The 22,718-nt window shown below is 45.6% G+C and overlaps 1 protein-coding gene across 7 annotated transcripts in view; it reads right to left on the bottom strand.

Moving 5' to 3' along the window:
• Positions 1 to 22,718, bottom strand: part of CUL1 (cullin 1) — a 105,073-nt gene that overhangs the window by 10,741 nt on the left and 71,614 nt on the right. For all 7 annotated transcript variants that reach the window (XM_042926958.1, XM_042926963.1, XM_042926961.1 and 4 more), the window contains 5 exons: positions 18,228 to 18,390; positions 17,233 to 17,363; positions 2,902 to 3,009; positions 2,709 to 2,815; positions 254 to 302 (listed from right to left, as the gene is read on the bottom strand). In XM_042926958.1, the coding sequence (XP_042782892.1) occupies positions 254 to 302; positions 2,709 to 2,815; positions 2,902 to 3,009; positions 17,233 to 17,363; positions 18,228 to 18,390 (558 nt within the window). The remainder of the gene's footprint in view (positions 1 to 253; positions 303 to 2,708; positions 2,816 to 2,901; positions 3,010 to 17,232; positions 17,364 to 18,227; positions 18,391 to 22,718) is intronic.

Below are 22,718 nucleotides of genomic sequence, written 5' to 3'. Positions count from 1 at the left end.
CGGCTACAAATACCACCCGTAGTCTTGAAATATTTTTGTCAACCACTGAAACCACATTAACTTGGTCTAGACTCGGCACTAATGAGGAAAGTACAAACGCTAAAATTCATGACTCAGTTTAGGGAGTAAAACCACAGATTCAAAGCAAAATAAATGACCCAATGACTTTTCACATTCCAGACACCCTGTACCAATAACCTTAAAAGCTGCAGAGACAAGGCTACCGGGAACGGTGCGTTAGCAAGCGCCTTACCACTTGGTTGAGCGTGTCTTCTAGCTCTGCTTCTTCTGGGTTCTTGGAACTGAAATGTAAAAAGAAGGCATACTGTTCTCAAACACATCAGCCAACAGTTGTTAATGAGCAAGCACCACTCAGCTAACACAACAGAATGTGGCTGTGAACACTCGAACACTCAGTTCTGTCCAGATGAACGCGTGAAGACAGAGGCAAAGTTGTCTTACCTACGGCTGTGTGGCGATCTTACGCTGAAACTATCGCGGAAGAACCCGCTCACAAAATAATCGACATCCAAGATGAAAAGCAACGGAAGACACTTATAAAAAGCTCCCCCAGACATTCAAGTTTTCCTTTCAGATAATCTATTTAAATACAAATAAATAAAAGCCGACGGCCTTCTCCAATATGCTCTAACTTTGAAAAAAATGAAAAAGGCATTTAGTTTTTGAGTGGCCTAAACATTAAAGATAATGAAAGGATCTCAAGCACTAAAGCACCACCCTCCTCTGGGGTTATGCCTACACAACAGAGAGTTGTCTTTAACAACCGATTGATTCATTCTATTCTATGAACAAGTATTAACTGAAAGGTTACTTCAGGGTAAATGCAATTTTTCAGGGTCTACCAGTCCCTCATAGACAGATTCCCCATAAATTTACATCGAACGATCCAGCCACCAACCAAGCTCTGGAGAGGTGCCTCTACCTAAGAACACGTGGCTCAGAAAACCCAGCCCCCCTCTTCACAGGGCCAGGCCGGGGCCACTGCCCCCTGCGGGAGAGCCTCTCTTCTGAGCCCCTTTCACTCGGGAGGAGCGTGTGCTCACGGACGTGGTGCTCCCAGCGGCCTGCCGTCTGTCTGCTGCCCCAGCCTCAATTACAACATAGCAAGAGACTTGATGAGGGCCCCTTAGGAAAAGGCAATGCATAAAGGGACAAGTGCCAAACGAAATGAGGGCCTACTAAAACATGTAATTAAAAAACACTGAAGATTTTTATGTAATAGCCTAAAGAAAAAAAAAGTTAACAGCAGGTCAGAAGAGGCATTCCAATGTGAAGTCCATGTTTATTCCTGGAAAGAATACCTGCACGGATCTGACTAGAACTGCTAAATACTACACTGACCAGCACTGCAAGAAACAGAGGAAACTCCCCGAATACTCCATTCTCACTGGCCTTGGGGAAATGGCTTTCTGGCAAAGTTCAAGAGCTATCTAGTGACCTCATCGAAGGTTTCCCCATGTCTGTCAGGAAGACCACACAGTCGTTAACACAGTAAGTTACGTTAAATTTGCCACCACTGAGCCATCGCTAGAAAGCTACTGTGTTCTGGAGAATTATTCTTAGTTCCCTGATAAATTTAGCTTGCTAACATTTGACTTAAGATTTCCCCGACTCTACTCTAGGGGAGACTTGTTCGCAGTGTTTTTCTCGGTACGGGCGGGCGTTCTCCGTCTTTTCGCAAGGGGGCTACGCAAGCTCTTGAGAGCTAGTACGTTAACATCAAAACCAGGACCGCGTGGAAGCGCGGACAACGCCTGCAGCAGCATTTGCCGAGAGATCTCTGGAAAAGTGAGACAAGCCTTGAGCGCTTCCAAAGCGAGAGGAGCCGTCCAAATGAACGAGAAACGAGAAGCTAAGAACACCCAAAGAGACGCGCAAAACCCGGAATTCTGGAAGCACAAGGCACAGAGAGACCCACGCCGGTCGTGCTTCTAGCTCTCACTACACCTGCACACGCGCGCGCGCGCGCGCGCGCACACACACACACACACACACACACACACACACACTCCGAGCAGGAAGAAGAGCAGGTGAGAAACCTGGCGGCTGGAATACAAAGAGCACGAGGGGCCCCTGGCTGGCTCAGTCGAAGAGCCCACCACCCTTGAACTCAGGGTCATGAGTTGGAGCCCCATGCGAGGTGTAGAGATTACGTACATACATAAACTTAAAAAACGTAGAGAAAACAGAGAATGGCAATAAAACAAACTCATTAAGCGAAGATCAACGTTAGAAGCGCACACGACAACGCAAGTGCCAGAGTAGCGCTGAGTCTCGTGTCAGGAACGGCCAGTGGGAGCTCCCGAAGCAGCCTCGCCCGGAAACACAAGCGAGCTGGGCCCAGAGAACCGGGGAGCACACGAGACACGTTGACTTCCCGCGTCCTTTCCGCCCTTGTAACCACCGCTCGGCCCGCCCACGGAACTGGGTTCAGCTAAAGGGGCCACACTGCTTGCAGTTCTCAAAGCCAATCCAACGGTGACATTAAAAAAAGATGAACTGGGCCTAGAGTATAGGACTTGAAGTATCTTTCAAAGAGACAAGGAAGATGTATTAGGTTTGAAGTATTTTCTCAAAGGTACAAAAATTACAACAGAAGTAAAACGTAATATAAAGTTCAATTCCTCATATATAAGCTGAGAGTTTAAATAGATTTACTAAGAATAAAACACAATGTCACTTAATACCTTTTCTTCAACAAGGAGTCGCAGTATCGAGCCAGCAGCTCGGGGGATTTACTGGACGACTGGGCCATTTTGGTAACTGCGTTGTTGTTGATGAAGCGACCACAGGCCTGTGGAGCACACAAAACACGGTCAGAGGCCACGCCGCCCCCCCCCCCACCTGCATCGCAGGAGAGACTCCTTCTGACACACCCACCTTGTCAAGTGCAGCCACGAAACCAGCATCGTTGTTGAACGCCGACATCACCAGGGCATTGTATTTTTTGTGAACATCCAACACTGTCTGTACATACATTTTGGGGTCCTCCAGTGGGGGAAAACAGAAACAAAAGCTGGTTACTGGGGATTAAATGGTATATTAATGGGCTACTATAAAATATTCCGTAAGGTTTAGAAATTGCTTCATAGATGCCAACGAATAAGACTAAGAATAGTTCTGGTTCCATCATCAAAACACATAAGGCATTTTGTTTACAGATACAAAATAAAATACATTCCCATGCTTGAAATTAAATACTGATTTCAAGCTTTGTATAAAAGTGATTTCTCAAATTATTTGAAAATTCGAAAGGATCACAGAAAACAAAATTTCTCAAAGTGATAGTCTGCTTAGCCCATTTTGCTGCTGTTAAAAATTCAAATTCTGGACTTTGCTGGGCGAACCGATCAGCCAGTAAGCTCAGTAATCAGCCAGTTATCCTGCACTTGGCTGGGCAGATGTGAGAACAGCACAGGGTTAAGGTCGGAGGAATTGCAGGCAAGGGTGTGAGAGTCAGACGAGGCGGAGAAGAAGGTCTGACTCACACACGCCACCACATCGCAGGACTGGATGGGACAGGCCAGGGCCCAGGAGATAGGCAGGGCACGTTGCGGGGGGGGGGGGGGGGGTTGGATTCGGCAGGGTGGGCACGTGGGAGCTCTGGACAAAGAAACAAGTAACAGGAATGCAATGGAAAGATGAGCCACAGGAAAGGCCCTGGGAATGACACACAAGGAAGACAGGAGGGTGGGGAAGACGGAGGGGAGGGTGGGGACAGGGATACAATGGAGACCAGCCTCAGTGATAACCACAGAACGGCTGATGCTGGGGACTCACTGCAAGTCGTGGTGCCAAGTCCCACAAGGGGACAGTCACAACCGCACTATGAGGTCAGTGTTGTCTGCATTCCCACTTGACAGGTGAAAAAACTAAGTCAGTCAGGCATCTGGCCAAGGGCTTTAGGGATGGCAGTCAGGCCGGACCCCAGGCAGCCTGACTCCTGAGCCAGCATCTCCTCGGATCTGAGAAGGGACAAGGCCTGGAGGACCGGGACCAGTAGGAGGAGGGGTGGTGCGGACAGGCAGCACCATGGACAGACGGCTTGTGCCAGGAGGGCACTGAAGGCTGGCCCTTCACAAACAGGAGGCCCGAGGGTGGGGTGCTTAAATGGCGGCAGGTGACTGCAAATTTCTGACAGATAGGAATTCTCAGGATTCAGGGATGAGAAACCAGAATTCCCCAAATTTAATTATTCTGTATCTTGTAATACTTTAAAAATATATATATTTATTTATTTGGGGCACAGCGCAAGTGGCAGTGGGGCAGAGAGAAGGGGACAGAGGATCCAAAGTGGGCTCTGTACTGATAGGCTGACAGCAGCGAGCCCGACGTGAGGCTCAGACCCACGAACTGCAAGATCATGACCTAGGCCGAAGTCAGATGCTCAACCGAATGAGCTACCCAGGCGCCCCCATCTTATAATGTTTTTTAAAAAAATAATGAGAAAGCACTGAGATCAAATCGTTCTCCTGTGATAGGGTTGGACTAAGAGTTTCACAGGTCCTCTGTTAAAAAATAATATATAATAAAAATGCAAAGTTTATTCTTACTATGAATACACTGTGACAAGACTATAACGTCAACATGTAAAGTGGCCTCTACCTGTTAAGACATTTAGTAAGAGAAAATGTTAAAAGGGAACACAAAATAACTGCCAAATAAAAATTACCTAAAATACTGGAAGCTACTATCACATATATGTAAGATCTAAAAATTATCTACCTTAAAATGTTACAACACAGCATTGACTGCCCCATCAGATAATCTTGTTTCATGATAACTATTCCAGATGTGGAAAAATGTCTCCCATTTTGCCCTCAGGGTTTAATCCACAACTGCCTCCGAAGGCATCTTCCAATTGGCATACATCTTATTTCGTATAAACTCATTTTCTTCTTTTAACAACAAAAATACTATCTGCCTGACTTAATCTTGGGTTTGCCACTGAAATGGATATTGCATTTTGCTCATCTGGGTTTGAGATTGCCTTCTGATTTCATGTCAAATGACCTCACAACATGCATGTTTTTCCTTTGCATTTCTTCCGTTAAAAGTATTTACAAAGAACCTGAGCCTACAGTGAGTATTCAAGCACTGGAGAATGCCAGTAAGTGTCGTTGGGTAGTATTTGAATGAGGTAACATTCAAGGTTAAGGTCAACAGCATTACAGAGAATCACATGTCAAAACTGCCAACGTGAGCACTTACTGTGCCTCCAACGTGTGCTATTTCTTGGAACACCACTCAAAAGGATTTACGTGAAGTATGCTATATAAACATACTAACATGTATCTTATTTGTAAGAGGGGAGCGCACACCCATTTGTAACCCGGCATCACCCACAAAGAAGATCCTTCAGACCGCTGCTTCTCCGGCATGTGCATTCACCATGGTTCCCAGAGACGTCCGCCTTAACCTCCGACTCCGTAAGCACCCCCTGCCCTTGCCGTTAGTGGGCTCTTCCGAACCAGGAACGTATCTGTGTGGACCATCACGCATGGAGGAGAATGATGCTGTTCTCTCTTTTCCTGAGTTCTTTAACGACTTTTCTCAGATTCAGAATTTGGAAAAACATCAATGTCCCACTGACTGCCAGCAAGGAATTCCCGCATGGAAAGACCAACGAGACATATCCTCCCCTAGGACACAGAAGGCTTCGGACTCCGATTCCAAGCTTCTTTCTACTACAGGAGGAGACCCAGCCAGCAGTCTCGCTGGTGAGAAGAGAGGGTCTGACAGGAACCCACAGAGGGTAAAGTATGAAGCATCAGCCTTAGGAATCTGAAGTCCTGAGAGAAGCCGCTTGGGAACTTGGCAAGAATGGACAAAGACAGAAACACACAGGGTCATACAGAGCGAACGGGAGGTGCTTCCGAGGCCACCGCATCGCAACAGAGGCGAGGAGAGAGGACAGAGCAGCTAGAACAAATGCATGTTTTTCATGAAACCTGCAAACTTTTGGTGTTTAAAAAATTAACGGAGTAGTAACTGCTTTGATTTATGACCACCTGTTTACTGGATAGTACGTGAGGGCTTTCCGCGTAAGAAACACGACACCTCTCAGGGCTCGTCCCTGAGGGATGTCACCCAACTCCTACATGATCTCACTTGTCTTTATTATGCCAGTGACGGTCACATTTATTTCTAGCCCAGACCAGACTTCCCCACTCAGCTCACACTACTTGCCCTTGGCTGTTTCATGGGGTTCCCAAACTCTACACGTCAGAGCTGACGCGGTCTCCGCCCTGAACCTGCCTCTCTTCTGGATCTCTCTCTTTCCATTTCCTTTCTTTCAACGTTTTATTGTAGACAAATTCAAATCTCCGCAAAATCACAAAGAATAGTAAAATACACTCCATGAACCCATCATCCAGCATCAACAATGATCGGGCACAAACACCGGTACCTCAGAGTCTAAGTTCCTAAGGCCTTCTTCCCCCGCCCCTAGCTTAACCAACCCATGCCATCTTGCGTTTGACCACCCAAACAGGCCTAGCCGTACACTCACACTCTTCTTCCTTTTAAGCTCTCTTTTATGTGATACAGATCGTTTAAAAAATAAAAATCTGATTGTATCCATTTCGCGTTTGTTACAACCATGACCTGCTTTCCTCTTGCCCCTAGGACTAAGGCAGTGTCATTAACATGGCCTTCAAGGTCTCCTGGCCTGGCCAGCCGGTGCCTACCCTTTTACTTTCCCTGTGCCACCTTCCCTTCTTCTCAAGTCGTACCAGACTTCTGGGTTCTCAGAATGGGCCACGCTTATGCTCACTGAGGGGCTTCGCTCTGTCTAGGACCCCCTGCTTATTAGTTAGCTTCAGCTCCTCCACTGGCCTCAAATACTTCCTCGGGGAAGCTCTCGGAACTGGCAGGACAGGGCAGGCCTCCTGTTACACGCGACACCCGAACCCCCCCTGGAAGGCCAACCACACTTGCGAGTCCCTGCTACCGGCGGCCTCTCCTGCCGGGCGTAAGCTCGAAGAAGCCTGCCGGGACCGTGTCCACCTTGCTTAGAAGCATACAGGGTAGTGGCACTCACCAACTCTTCTTAAACGGCTGGATCAGAAACCAGGATGATCGTGACTGAAATACTACCTTTTATCCCATACACGGCCACTAAAAAAATAATCCTAAAGACCAATTTCACCAAAAGAAACATATGGAGCCTCACTTCCACTTTCCCGTCTCCCATCTTCCTTAAAGCAGCACTGCACACACAGCAGCTGAGGTCTGAGGGCATCGTCTCACGGAGAGCTGGTATGTGGTAGGAGTTCTCAGGATCACCTGTGACCCTAACATTCTAACGCCGCCCAAAGAGGTACGCTGGGGGGTGACAGGCTCGAGAGGCTCACCCTCACCACTTCAGGTACGTAAGGTGGTGCTCTCCAGGCCAGCATCGGATGTGACCCATCCCCAGAGATGTGCTCTCACCTAGAGCTACCTCTGAGGGACACCTGACCCCCACACCTCCCGTCCAGCTGGGACTAAGGCAGCTTTACGAGAGCCTTCTGAGGATGGCCGTCACCACCCAGCACCCACAGGATGTGTGGGGCCCTGCCAGACACTGTGTCCACAACCTCACCTGGAGACGATTATTCTTGAAGAAGGAAAAGAAACCAAGTCTCGGTTAATGAAAACACACTATGCAGAGTAATTCTCCCCCCCCCCCCCCCAAGCATTAGCATTTGGTCCCTGGAGAACATCATCTCCACACCCAACACAGAGAAGCCAAAGTTTCAGGAAAGGAACAATCACAAACCAGCCACTACAGAGAAAAGCAGGTAAGAGTCCGTGGGCACACAGATTACCACCGTGACCATTACCTGTGGGCAGTTTTAACCCTAGACTGGCGTTCTGCCTTCCCGCTGTATCTGAGGTTTTCCCTCCTCTACGGGTCTCTGTGCGCTCAGGGAGTAAGACTAATTTTTGTATTAAATAATAGGCAAAACCCAAACACTGGAGACAACAGAGGCGCCTCACACACCACCTAGCAATGCGACAGTCTCGTACTTTTTTATTGGTTTTTTTCTCTTCCATCATCTAATCTCTTCTGATAAGCAGAAATCACCAGTTGTTCTGAGTGTAGTTTAGAGTTGAAAATACCAAGACCAAAAGACCTACCAATTTTAACTAGGGCTCCATGTTCTCATCACTGTAACTTCTGTCCACCTGCTACTTTTTGCTTCAATCACATATATTTATCTTGTAATCATGGCTCTGATTCCAGTTATGTAACTGGGTGGGCTTTCATCACTGACCCTGGCCTCTGTTCCTCCCTGGTTACTCCCCTTGATCTGAGCCAAGGCTGGAGGCCCTGTCCGCACCCCTTCGGTACTCCCTGGTCGGCACTGAAGCCCTAAGTTGACTACATTCAGGCACAGAGAGATAGTAATAGAAAATTCTGAAAGCGGAGCTAAGTGGGACTTGCCAGGAAAAGCAATCACTCCTCTCAGAGAAAGAATGCCGTTGCAGAAAGTAATTACATTAGTTCAGAAACAGACGCGGTACACCTAGGAGGTTAAGTGGGGGACCGGGTGGTCTTGCTCATCTCCACAAGGGGCAGTTGGTAAGAGAAGTTCATGGGTGGTCTTGAACTGGTCTGAAGGCCAAGCAAGGGCCATCACGACTTAAAAACACACAGCAAAGATTAAACCAAAATGTAGTTTGATATGGGATGTAAACTCAGATTTGGCTAGCGAGAGGCTTCCGTAACTGGTCTGCCTGTGGAAAGATGACAGACTTGCCCGCAGCTCAAAGAAGGAAAAGGTACAGCCTGGATATAAAAATCCAAGAGTGAGTCTTCTCAGAGCCTGGTTATCCCAAACCAAAAATGAACACGTGTGTATTTTTCCTTTTAAAGAAAATGGTAATTCTTTTCATCTCACGTCAAGACAGAAAACAGACCCACAAATTCAACTCTAGGCTTTCTGAACCGATTTCCATTATCAACATATTATCAGTTCTTTGTAATTAAATTTGTCAGTGTGAATTACTATATAAAGCTGCTTTGTTCTGTCCTAAAACACCTCCTTGATATCCCCCCCCCCCCCCCCCCCCCCCCCCCCCCCCGCTCTTCCTCCTTTCCCACATCTACTACATCAAAACTGGTACATTTTTTTCCGTTTGCTTTTAAAAAAATGTTTTATTATGGACGACTTTCAAACCTAATTAACATAAGAAAGAATAGTAAAGTCAGTCCCAATACTCCATCGCTCAGCTTTGAGGGACAGCCTGTAGCTGTGCAAGCCCAGGATCTTCGTACCCTACCCTCCTCCTACGTAAGATTTCAGGGGTGTGCACCCCATCCCCTCTGACCAGGTGAAGCAGGTCAGACTCCAAATGTAAGGTTCCCGGGACAATTTTATCACCGTGTGGGTAATTTTCTTCTATTTACCGGCATCCACAGAATGGCTGAGTCAGAACCAAGTTATTTAAACATTTGGGTCCAGAAGGGAAAGGGAGTCTTGGATATACATATGAATGAAACCCACATCTGCCAGAAGCACCCTGTGCTGTGCTACCCTGCTGCTTCTGGTGCAAGTTGATACGAACAGTTGGGTTCCCGTAATTATTTCTAACTCAGCTTCTCAACCCAAACACAGTAATTCTGATAAGGTCCTAGATTTGTCACTCCTTAGTCTTACACAGAAAAATATGCTGTCAGAGTTTCCTGACTGTATTTCTGCCTGTACATTTGTCCATTTCAAGTGCTCCCTTTTTTAACCCTGATCGTTCTTGGAGCCAGAGCCCCAGGCAGCTCCTGAAAACGTCTCCCCCCACTGTAAGCACACACTCTCTCTCCAGGCTGCAAGTACACTTTCGTGGCTGTGCTCCCCAGCCCATCTCTGCAGCCCGACACCCCCACTGTTAGACCAACGGCCCCACTGGACATCAAAGTATCTACAAGCCTACTCTTGCTGGATTACACTTCAATCCCAGTTAGACTGAGGTTACTAAATCAAGATATGGTTTCAAAGACAGCTTTGCGCTTATCTGTTGCCGTTTCTGCCCTGAAGACAGACAGTAATGAGATATTCTCTTCTAACCTGGTTTATGTTTACGTACGAAGCCCCCTTTGTAGGGATGTACAATAGCACCCAGATTACTGGGAGATCGTGCGCTGATTAAAAATTCAACATGGAACCAACTGTATCGTTAAGCATTCATTAGCAAGTACTTACACATCTGCACGGACTCTTTTCCTAAACTCTGTTTTGGCATTTTGTTATAAGCTACTGTCAAGGGAAATCGCAAAGCTGTCCAATGAACTGGTGTCACATTTACTTTTAAGTGTAATGTTGATGACTGCCCACATGACTGGTGTTTTCTTTAGGATGGGCCACGGGGGAAAGTATTCTTAGTTCTGAATGCCAACAAACTCGTTCTGAGTTACAGGCTTATTCTTTATGGTCACCATGAATCTAGGAGCTGACTGTCCCTCACATTACCCACTGCCTTTACCAGTAAGCACTTGGACTGACCGCAAAGAACTGGAGGCACGTGTGTGAGCCATCTCTAGCAAAAATACTAGACTCCGCTGTCTTAACACTTAGCTTCGTTTGTGTTTCCTATCCTTATTTTGCTTCCCTCTCTTACATCCCTTTGTCTTTTCCGTATTGTGTAAGCAGCCTTGAATCCTGCTGGGAACGACGAGGAGCACTAGCAAACGTAAGTACCGTATGCGGAGAGCCCATACCGTACAAGGCACCGTGCTAAGTTGTGCAGAAATGAAGACAGATAAAGCCATTCTTATAGAAGACATTTACACAGAGATCTAACATATAAAGTAGTGTGAATATGAACAGTCCAACATGCTACCATTTCAAAGGGATGATTGGGAAAGGCTGGTGGATGGCATGTCATTTGAGCTGGGTTTTGGAAGATAAACAGGTGTTTAACGCGTAGGAAAAAAAAAAACGGAATGTGTTTGAGCAGAGAGAAGAGCGAGGCAGGTAGAGCAAGGCATAATCACAAACGGTGAGCATCCAGGTGCTGATGGGGACATGACGAAGACGCAGAGTAACACAGGATAAAAGGGGAGAGCTGGGGCGCCTGGGGGGCTCAGCTGGCTGGGCATGTGACTTCAGCTCAGGTCATGGTCTCCTGGTCCGTGAGTTCCAGCCCCACATCGGGCTGCCAGCACAGAGCCCACTTCGGATCCTCTGTCCCCTTCTCTCTCAGCCCCTCCCCCACTAGAGCTCGCTTGCTCTCTCTCAAACGTGCTCTCTCTAAAAAACAAACATTAAAAAATTAAAAAAAAAAAAACAAAAAAACAAAAACGGAAAGGACATTTTGGCCCCGTAGCAAATGGCTCTTCCTCCATCATTATCATCGTCACCATCATCAAGAAATATCTGTCACACAAGACACCAGCACTAAAACTAGAGTATCAACTATAATGAGGTGCCAGCTGTATCCTCAGGGAGTTACAATCAACGGTGGAGTGACAGGAAACACAGAAGTGACATACAAATACAGAGTGGCACAGGAGAGATTTTTAGAAATGTCATAAAAGTAAAGGATGGGGGGCAGTGCTTCGGGCTAGAAGAGCTAGCAGAGAATTGTTTTAAGCAAAGAGGGTTTGCGCTGGGCTCGAAAGCAGGACAAAGTGAGCAGAAAGCAAGGAGGACGTGTCACCAGCGGAGAGGGCAGTGATTTGGCAAGGAAGAGAATGGGGTAAGTATGAAGAGGGTTCTGACTTAACAGAATACTGTAGACTTAATAGATTATCATAGAGGAGAGGTTTTATTTTGCTTTGTTAAAAACAAGATGATCGTGGAGTAACACGGTCAGTGTGCAGAGGACTTCTGAGGACTGAAGCGAAGCATCATGGGGGACGAACGGGAAAAGGAGAGGCAGACGACCGTGTGGAGCACGAGGGGACGGGGCCCAGGTGAACACGGTGGCACCGGGCCCGGACAGAGAGCCCTCGCAGGCGGGGAAGGGGCCGTGTCCACGCCCTGTGGACTCATCACAGAGGACGGAGAGGAGACAGGGCTGGTGGGCAGGCGGCCCTACTGGTCTGAGAGGACGCTGAGGCCAGGTCCGGGCTCGGCGGAAAATCACACCATTTTAGGTTACAAATGTTGTCATGGGCAAAGTGGCACGCCCTACACGGAGGAAGGAAAATGTGAGTGTAAAAATGAACGAGCAGTCTAGGCCCTAGGCAGACGGAGTCATGGGGGCTGGATGAGATGGCAGAGGTGAAGCATTTCAACGTGGGATCCCTGCCATCAATCCCATCACAGGAATGCCATAAATGCTCGCTCAATGGATGAAAACAGTGGTTTCAATTTGATCTGTGGTGTCTGCTGGCCCTTTAAGCTGCACCAGTGCCCAGAGTCACGAGCCAGCTGCTTTGGCAGCTAGACAACCCGAGAACCAACACGGGGGCCGATGTGTGGGCTCTGCTTTCAGGATGTTCCCCCTTAAGACCTAAGTGGACAGGGCCATCCTCCCTCTAGATGTTAATACAGATTATTTTTCTAGTTATTACACTGCCAACGTCTGAACACAAATGTAGTGCTGTGGCCCATCTATGTAATAAGCACATACGATCTTTCAAATCCTGACTTCGAGAAGAGTGTCAGGGCCACGTCAATAGGCTAACTTACCAAGCCGCCCCCATGTTTTCAGTCCGGAAGCCATGTATGGGAAACTCGCCTATAAAACAAACCCGTCTATTTAAAAATGATTTATCCAGTTCCTCACTGAGCTCCAAACCAGCTTTAAACCCCATCCTTGAACATTTTTTGTGTCCAAGGTTCCCGAAGTCCTGCTGGGTGTCCCAATGCAATATGCTAGCTTACCTTGCATCAGTTACACACAAATCAGTTAGCGTATCAGTTAAGCATCAATGTGCTGAATCATGAGGACCTCTAAAGGCTAGAGAGCTCTTCCCAATACAGTGGAACTTTGCACACTGGTGGTAAGATGGGCCTGCACTGATCTGCTCCGGTGCCATTCAGTCTGAAGCTCCCTGTGCTCTGACGAGCCCTGATCCACACCGCCTTCCCAAGTGCTCACTGGTCTGGGTGTCGGGGCAGGTACGAGCAGCGACACATCTAAAAATAGCGCGTTAAGGGCTCTCTTTCAGTGACGCTTCACGAGGACACGAGGACTGCCAGTTCTTACTTAGGTAAAGAGAGGGAGATTCACCTTGTGACAGGTAGGTAGGTTTTGAAGGTTCTAATACATGAAATGTTATTTTAAATCACACTACAAATTTGGAACCTGTGATAATTACAGTCTAGGCCAAACTAATTGGTAGTTAATCTAATTTTCTAATCAATACTTTTTCAAGACCAGCTAAAACAGAAATCCACCAGAAGTCCAAAGTAAATCATTTCTCTGTGAAAACTTCACCTGTTTTGTTTGGTAAAAATGGAAGCACAGGACTTTTTAGTCCTTAAAAAATCATCTAAGGGGAGCCCGAGTGGCTCAGTCGCTTAAGCATCTGACTTGGCTCAGGGCACGATCTCGCGGTTTGAGTTCAAGCCCTGTGTCAGACTCTGTGCTGACAGCCCAGAGCCTAGAGTCTCCTTCGGATTCTGTGTCTCCCTCTCTCTCTGCCCCTCCCCCGCTCGTGCTCTCTCAAAAATAAACATTAAAAAAAATCATTTAAGCAGTGCCTTGTATGACATTTAATACGCTCACTGTAAATGATTTTCACACACCACGATTCAACTCCAGTCAAACGTTAAAAACTGTAAAAAAGTAATTACATCCCACTTAAAATTACGTATAATAGCTTTTTTTTCCCCCTTTAACGCAAACAATCTCTTTCCTCTGCTGCTTTTTCTCCAGCATCAATGGGCTTTGGAAAACCATCATGGTTTGGGTTCTAGTATCTTTTACGTTTACCACATTCATGATAAAAATACTTACCTGAAGTTATTTTTTTTTTAATTTAACTTTAGAGAGAGAGAAAAAGCACGGGTGGGGGAGGGGCGGAGGAGGAAGAGAGCGAGAGAGAGTGAGAGAGAAAACCAAGAGTTGGACGCTCAACCGAATGAGCCACCTGGGCACCCCTAAAATTATTTGTGTTTCAAGCAGCGGTATTTATTCTTTCTTACAAGAGTACTTGAGCACCTCCTATGTGCCAGGCTAAGCGCTGGGTACACATGCTGTTGTGTGACCTTCTTCAAGCTTTGCGGGCTTTCCCTCATTGCTGACTAAGGGCGGCAGGCTGGGGAAGTTTCTGCAGGAAACTCAGGCACCACTTAGATGGCACTGCAACCTCATGAGTTCAACTGAAACTTAAGAAATAAAAGAATAAAATGGAAATTGAGGAAACACTCCTGCAGAAAACAGAGAACGTATCTGCTATCCTCAAGAAACAATTTTCTTCACAAGAATAACTTGGAAAACCAGTTTCACGAGTTCAATATAAAAATAGTTCTTATGGAAATAATTATAATTATTCACATTATTTTATGATCAATGATGTATTTAAAAAAAGAAATGTCTGACTTCTGAAAGTTAAAGCAGATGTCCTAAATTTATCAAGCTATATAGATTATTCTCCACAGAGGAAAACCTTGTTTGTTTTTTAAGTTCATGCGAATCACTGGCTTATGTTCAAGTAATAAAAGGATTATTTAAAAGTTTAATTTCTGGGGCGCCTGGGCAGCTCAAGTCGGTTAAGCGTCTGACTCTTGATTCTGGCTCAGGTCATGATCTCAGGGTTTGTTGGGTTTGAGCCCCACACTGTCAGTGCAGAGACTGCTTGTGATTATCTCTGTCTCTGCTCCTCCCAGGCCTGTGTGAGGGCAAGCATGCTCTCTCTTTCTCCCAAAACAAATAAACTTAAAAACATTTTTTTATAACAGTTTAATTTCCAGTAAAATATAACTGCTGGTAAGCATGGTTTATTTGTGCTGTTTATTGCTGACAGATGAAGGTTCCCCACATAAAGAAACAATTTTACTTAGAAACTACACTTTTGCTTTAACTGGCCATGAAAAAGTAAATGCCAGATTTGAGATTCACTGACCAAGTCAATTGGCAGGGGATCGTATCAAAAAGAACAGCAGTACTTAGAATTATAGCGCGATTATTTCCCCAGTTAGGACCTTACTTTGGTTTGGAAAAGGTGGATATCAGAAGTAATGCCCCATCATTCCCGTGAAAATTATCTAACTGCGTTCATCTACACCATGGACCGCTGTGGGCCTCTCATACCACAGACGTGATTCACAATGGTTCACGTCAAAAAGCCAATTTCTAGGGGTGCCTGGGTGGCTCAGTCGGTTGAGCCTCCGACTTTGGCTCAGGTCACGATCTCACAGTTCATGGGTTCAAGCCCCGGGTCGGGCTCTGTGCTGACAGCTCAGGGCCTGGAGCCTGCTTGGGATTCTGTGTCTCCCTCTCTCTCTGCCCCTCCCCTGCTCATGCTCTGTCTCTCTCTCAAAATAAACACAGATTAAAAAATAAATTAAAAAAAAAAAAGCCAACTCTGCTTCACACAGCCGCTCTCCCAACCTGCGTCTGACCAAATAACAGACTCCCCACCACTTAACTCATTTCAAGGAAAGGAAGTCATTTACTTGGCTCTGCTGCTCATATGGCTCAATTGAGTTTTGAATTAACCACGGTGGAAATACCAGACACTGTGGCTGAAAAGCGACCTTCATCAAGCTGGCCGCTCCTGAGCCACATGTATGTGTGTGTATGTGTCTCAGGCCCTTTAAAAGGGAACATTTAGTTTGGAAATAAGAAAGGTCATCAAGATGGAAGGATGATTGTTAAGTGAGTTTTTGAACTTAAATAAAACTGTCATCACTGCGGAGCACTTAGCACTTATGTTCCCAGATACAATAAGCACCTCACAAGGATCATGTGTTTGCAAAAACCCTATGAGGCAGCCATCATCACCATTCCATTAAAAAAAACCAAAAACCAAAAACCAAAAACCCAACTGACAGACAGGAAAAACCATGTCAGCAGCAAGGTCCCACAAGTGGGGTTGGGATGTGAACCCAGGAGGACCGTCAGGGATGTGACTCAGTCGTGCCAGGTGACAATATGTCCCGACACTGGGACATCACACTAAGGATTCTACTGACACCTGGAGATCTCCTTCACAACACCCACCATCAAGCCAGTTCCCTTCCGTCTCGGAAGTGTAAAATTAATTATTTTATCAACCTAAAGGAAGGGGTTTACATCTATCCCTTTAATAATTCATGGATGTGCCAAAAGGGAGGCAGCAACCCCATAATTACAAGGAATCTTGCAGGGGCACCTGGGTGGCTCAGTTGGTTAAGCATCGGACTCTTGGTTTCGGCTTAGGTCGTGATCTCACGGTTCATGGGATCGAGCCCTGCATCTGCCTCTGCGCTGACAGCATGGAGGCTGCCTGGGATTGTCTCTCTCCACCCCTCCCTTGCTCACACGCGCATGCATGCTCTCTCTCAAAATAAATAAACTTTAAAAGGAACCTTGCAAAGTTAACAGGGAAATGAAGACTTTAAAAAATGTATAAAGACAGTACTGTCAAAAATAACATCAAACGATAAAATCAGAGAGTTTTCTGATTTAGATATAAGAACCATGTTCTAGAAGCTTTTCTTCTTCATTAGTTCTCCAAAACACTATCAAAATTGAAGTTCACGACAGGGCCAAAACCCTATGACAACTTACCCATCTTTTAGAAGTACGAGGTATTCCCTATGTAAAATTATCACCTGAATCATAGCTCAGCTAGCAGGAATATTCCATGAGCCTCCTTGGGGTGGTGGCGGCGAGGATCATGAGAAATGCTACACATTACAGGGCCTATCCAGGGCAAACAGCCCTGTTACCTTCCGCTGGAGGGTCGCCCTCAGATCAAGTCACCAACAGGTGCAGCCTGTGGTCTGTGGCTGCCAGAGCCACATGTCTAGGAGGCTTGGGCCTGTTCGTTCTATGGAAGATCTTTGCTCTTCTAGTGCAAGGAATGGAAGCGTGAGAAGAAATGAAAGGGGAGAAAAAAATCAAGAAATGACATCCTCAATGCCTAAAAAGTGCCCGAGAAGAGTTTGTGGAGAAACTTCCTAAGCAAAGAGGCCTATCAACCTTCTACATTGAAACACCAAACCAAGGTTCCTCACGAGAGTTCTGGGGAAAACCTGACCACCTGGACTGGTCAACGCAAGCCTACGACACGCACCTGCAGCTCATGTGCGGAAACGGTGAAGTCCGACTACTCTCAGGAACGGTACTTACATTTAGAGCAGCTTCTCCACACTTTTCAATGGCTGCGAGACCCTGATTATGGATGTGTGTCTCTAGAAGTTTTTTCAATTCTCCTAGGCCATCCTGGATTCTAGATACGAGATTATACATGCGCCCCAAATCTGAAAGAAGAAGGTGCCACGTCTTATGCACTGAAACAAACTTTGCATATCCATTCTGCCAAGTATGTACGTATACTGTGATCCCAGATGCCCTGAGATAAAATGGTGTTTTTAGATTGAAATCATCGTTTTAATTGTAACTGAATTGTATACATGTAGTTAGCTGAAAGTAACAACGAAACTGTCCTCTCATGAAAGTTTATTTTTCCCTTTACTATGAGAAACATCTAACAACAGAAAAAGTTTTTTTATCAGAAGCTGCATCAGATACTTCCTCAAATTCTCAAGACCGAGAGATTATTTATGCTAGATACATAACAGGCACTCATGTACTGATTTTAAAAGACGAATACATTTAAAGAGTATTTGAGTATCTATCCCAACTATACAAACGAGTCACAAAAGGGCCCCCGAATTCTTCGAATGGCATATGGTTAATTTATGAAGGCCAAAGAGAAAACTTCTGAACCCAAACATCAATCTTTCATTGAGCTCCTTGCATCTCCCAGTAAAACCTGAAGGGTAAGAGAAATGCTTTCACAAAATACTAGCCTTCTCATCTTGAAGAATTTTCAGAAGAAAAACAGTCAAGGACAAGTCAGGGGTAGCGTCAGTCAATGCCAGAGTATACGGGACGAGTAACCCTCCAAAGAACGCCGACTGAAAAGATGTTCTTCTCCCAAAGTCCTCCCCACAACACTCCACAGAGCTCTGAAATCAGTGCACAACCAGGCTGACCGCGCACTAATCTCTTCAAAACCGGCTGTTGGTGATGCTGTTAGCTCTGACTCTATAGAGTTTCAACCAACCTCAAAACTGCAGATCGTGAGAAACGCAGGTCTGGAGGGAGTCTGAGTGGCTCACCTTCATTTTTGTCAGCATCCAACAAATTCTGGAATTCTGTGTGGAAAATCTCCAGGTGTTTTTCGATGAGCACTTGCTCGCACTTCCTTGCTAGTTCATCTTGTGTGCTTTCGTGAAGGTACACCTGGACTCTTCGTTGTTCCTCGAGCAGACGGGCCTCTGCCTGCAGGAATGAATTCGAGTGAACCGTCTGGATTCACTTCTAAAGAACTGCTACACGAATAGTGGCAAATTAAATTCACAAGCTCCAATACATTAAGAGAAAAGGGAAGGGGTCCTGTGACGTTAGGTGAATGCCAACCACGTTTAAGTGGTCACTGACGTGCTCCATTTTCTCTGCATTTCTCTGCATAGAGATTTCCACCTCTAGCTCCTTTTCAAATGACTTCACAAGATTATCTTTGTTAGTTCAGATGTGTTCACGCCAACTTTCGTCCTTCAGGTAAGTGGCTTTTCACCTTCTGGGGGCAATATCCCTATTCTACACTCTGAGACACCTATGGACCCTCTCTTATCCGTGGACACCATGTTCAGAACCCCTATTTTTGACTGAAAGCCACCTGAAGTCAAGAGTCACATGAATATATTCCCTGAAATGACCACATGGAAAGAGTTATTAGTAATCAGACTTTTAAACAAATTTTAAGGAAAAATATCATGGCCTTCTCTTGCCAACCATTGAGTATATACCTCTGTAACTACCGGATTATTTATGCATTTCGATTTCTTACCATTCCCTTCAAGGAAGAGAGGAAAACAAAGATGTAATCTAACAGAGCAGGAAAATAAATAGAAGTCCATATATTTTACAGTGTATCAACAGAAATATGTGTGGTATAAAGTATCACCGAGGAACCACTAAATTATCAAAGCAACGACGAAATTTCAATGATAATCTCAAATTAATCAGGTGAGAAAGAGAAATACTATACTTAGTATTGTAAAAGTGCCCTACTTTCCAAAATGATTTTAGATTTGGTATAATTGGGGAGAAATCTATAAAAATTCAACTGGAAGAATAAACACTCAAGAGCCAAGAAACAAAAAATGCAGGCGGGATTTATGCTGTCAAGAATTACTAACAATGAAATGGTTATTTAACCAACAGAAGTCAGAACCTTATTACACATTCCAAATGGTCAAATGTGAACAACAAAATAAACCTGGAAATTATCTGGAGTATTTATCAAAATGTCAAGGTCCTCGACACAGAATGATCCCTGAAAAATTAGTTAAGTTCATCCAAATAAAAAAAAACATGAAAGGAAAAGGAACAATTTATAAAAGAAGACATATGAAAAACCTCAAGTTTCTGGTAGGATGTAATGAAAGCATAGCATATTTGGCTAATGGAATACTATTATCCAGTAAAATAAGTAACAATAAAATATGTTAATGTAACAAATTAGTTGGGGGGGGGGGGGGGGACAAGTTACCAAAAAACCTACAGAATTATTCCTATCTGGTTTTATATACATACTTAGTGTTCCAAGCTTGCAGGTTTATGTTCCTTGTATTTTCCAAAAAGCCTACAATTAATGTGTATATATTCTCTGATTATGAAGTTATTTTAAACCATACGGGATCATTTGTGCTTTAACTGAGAAGTTCTACGTTAAGCGCGTACTGCTTCAGATCTGATACTCACTAAGCCTCAAGAATGCAAACGATATAGTAAAATACAGGACATGCAAACCGCAAACCAAAAAGCACTTCTTTTTCTGTTTGAAGTTATACCTGTTTCCTAGAAGGACATAAATCACCTTGGGCAGCAGAAACTCCTGTTTCAAACTCTGCTTTCTCCTAAAACAAACTTTTACCCCTGCCCAGATGAAAGGTACAGCCTTGGTGGGACTGCTGACTCATTCTCTGGCGGGGGGGGGGGGGGGGGGTCGTCACAGTGGCTTTCCAACTCAGGCACTGTGGTAGGGGCAGCATTCTGCCACAGGACCCTCCCACAGGGGCCGAGAAGGAAGGAGAGAGTAAACTGGCCCCTGAGTGACTAAAAAACATTAAAGGACAGAGGGGCCTCAGTAATAGCTTGTTTTAAATATAAAGAAACCAAAGTATCCAGTGTTGTGTCATCAGGTTTGTGGATTCTAGGTCAAGTAAGCTCTTGACCATCACTGTCCAGAACACCAGGATCAAATTCAATTTTTTAAAAAATTTATTTATTTTGAAAGCACAAGAGCACAAGTGGGGGAAAGGCAGAGAGAGAGAGAGAGAGAGAGAGAGAGAGAGAGAGAGAGAGAGACAGACACACACAGAGAGACAGAGAGAGAGACAGAGGGAGGGAGGGAGGGAATCCCAAGCAGGCTCCGCACTCTGTTCTGAGCCCAACTCAGGGCTCGATCCCACGACCGTGAGATCATGACTTGGGCTACTATCAAGAGTCGGACGCTTAACTGACTGAGCCACCCAGGCGCCTCCAGGACCAAGTTCAAAATGACTAAATAAAGCGAAGCAATTAAAGACCGTCCCTGTTAATTCTACTAGGATGGGTTCCGCAGGAAAAACAAAAGGAAAAGCGGGCCCACTCCCTGCCAAAAAAGGAAATTAATGGAATACTGAACATCTGACATCAGTAACCTAGAACAGTCAACAAATCTTTTGTAGCTCACATGAGTCTCAATCGCATGAGACAGCAGGATGTGTTAAAAACCCTAATGTGGCTTTGGGTCGTTAATTCATCAAAGCCATCCCTACTGAAGATTCTCAAATGTTTCCGCTAAAATATCCCTCAAATCACAGAAAAGGGAACGTAGACCCCTCAGGGAATTTGCACACCTAGCCCAAACTAGTGGCTAAAAGCAGAGTATTTTTTAAAGGTTCATGCTTTATCTCAATATTGCTCAGGAGTTTTGTATATTATTTCCTGACAGACTGTTTTAATATAAACAAAATTTCCCCTGAAGTTATTGAATAAAACGTGCCACTTTTTATCCTCTGGTTTTGCATATTCTCAGGCATCTACTGGAGGTTCTGAATGATGAATGCTCATATCATGCTTACTATCTGCCAGGCACCAAACATATATGTATTACAAAATAAAAATTATTACGTGATACCTGGGTGGCTCAGTTGGTGGAGCATGTGACTCTTGATCTTGGGGTTGTGAGTTCAAGCTCCATGTTGGGTGTAGAGATTAGTTAAAAATAAAATCTTAAAAACAAACAAAAAATTATTACCCCCATTTTACAGATGAAGAAACTGAGGACCTGGGGCACCTGGGCGGCTCAGTAGGTTAAGTGTCTGACTTCAGCTCAGGTTATGATCTCACAGTCCGTGAGTTTGAGCCCCGTGTCCGGCTCTGTGCTGACAGCACGGAGCCTGGAGTCTGCCTCAGATTGTGTCTCCCTCTCTCTGCCCCTCCCCCACTCACTCTGTCTCTCAAAACTGAGTAAATTTTAAAATAATAATAATAGTAAGATAAAGCCTTAAAAACAAACTAAAACTTATTACCCTCATTTTACAGATGAAGAAACTGAGGACCAGGGGCCCCTGGGTGGCTCAGTTAAGGGTCCACTCTTAATTTCGGTTCAGGTCATGATCTCACGGTTCATGAGATGAAGCCCCACATCAGGCTCTGCACTGTCAGAGCTTGAATATATGCTTTGGATTCTCTTGCTCTCAAAAATAAATGGATGGGCAGAAGGGAGGGAGGGAGGGGAGGGAGGGGAGGGAGGGGAGGGGGGGAGGGGAGGGAGGGGAGGGGGGGAGGGGAGGGAGGGGAGGGGAGGGAGGGGAGGGAGGGGAGGAGGGACGGACTGAGGACCAGAAAGGTTAGGTCAACTCCCCAGGAAATGACTGCATAGGGATTTAAAATGACATTTGCAGCCCAAGGCTCTAGGTAGGAGAATTGTTCATACAGCTAAATTCCAATTTTATGCTCATAGATCCTCTATGTTATGGACTTCCAGAATGTGAGGGAAGTCATGTTTGGTAAGATCCAACTGGATCCGGGCCCAACCTGTAACCCCCGTAGGAAGGAACCCCCTCGAAGAGCACCGGGGCACAGGAAGCATGCTGCAGCCCCAAAGGCAGGGCTCACACTGGAAATCTCTGCTCCTCAAGCTGCTTTCGGTTCCAGGCCTGACCTAAAAATGAGACTTCCCCGCTGTGGGGGCGCTCAAGTCTCTGGCCTGAAGAGCAGACCCCGTCGTGTCACCACCACCTTCCCGGGGGTGGATAACGGAGGTGACGGGAACCCAGCGTCGCTCTTGCTGATGTGCACCCTGAGAAAAGACCCCGCTTTTAAAAGAATCACCAGATGCAGGAGAGTCGAGAAGAGATGTGATCATGAAAACGACACTGCCAAACGAAAAACCCACAATAACAGGCGATGCTAAGACTGAAAACAGGTTCTGCTCCGTAAGTTCATCTGTCAGGCGACCGACACTCAGAATGAGCTGGTTAGGTCCCGGGTCGGCACACCAAAAAGCTAACTTAACCCACAGATAGACACAAAGAGCTAATACTGTTCCAAGGATA

Source organism: Panthera leo, chromosome A2 (genome assembly GCF_018350215.1).
Source record: "Panthera leo isolate Ple1 chromosome A2, P.leo_Ple1_pat1.1, whole genome shotgun sequence".
Lineage (NCBI taxonomy): Eukaryota > Metazoa > Chordata > Mammalia > Carnivora > Felidae > Panthera > Panthera leo.
This window is presented reverse-complemented; position numbering and strand designations above follow the sequence as displayed.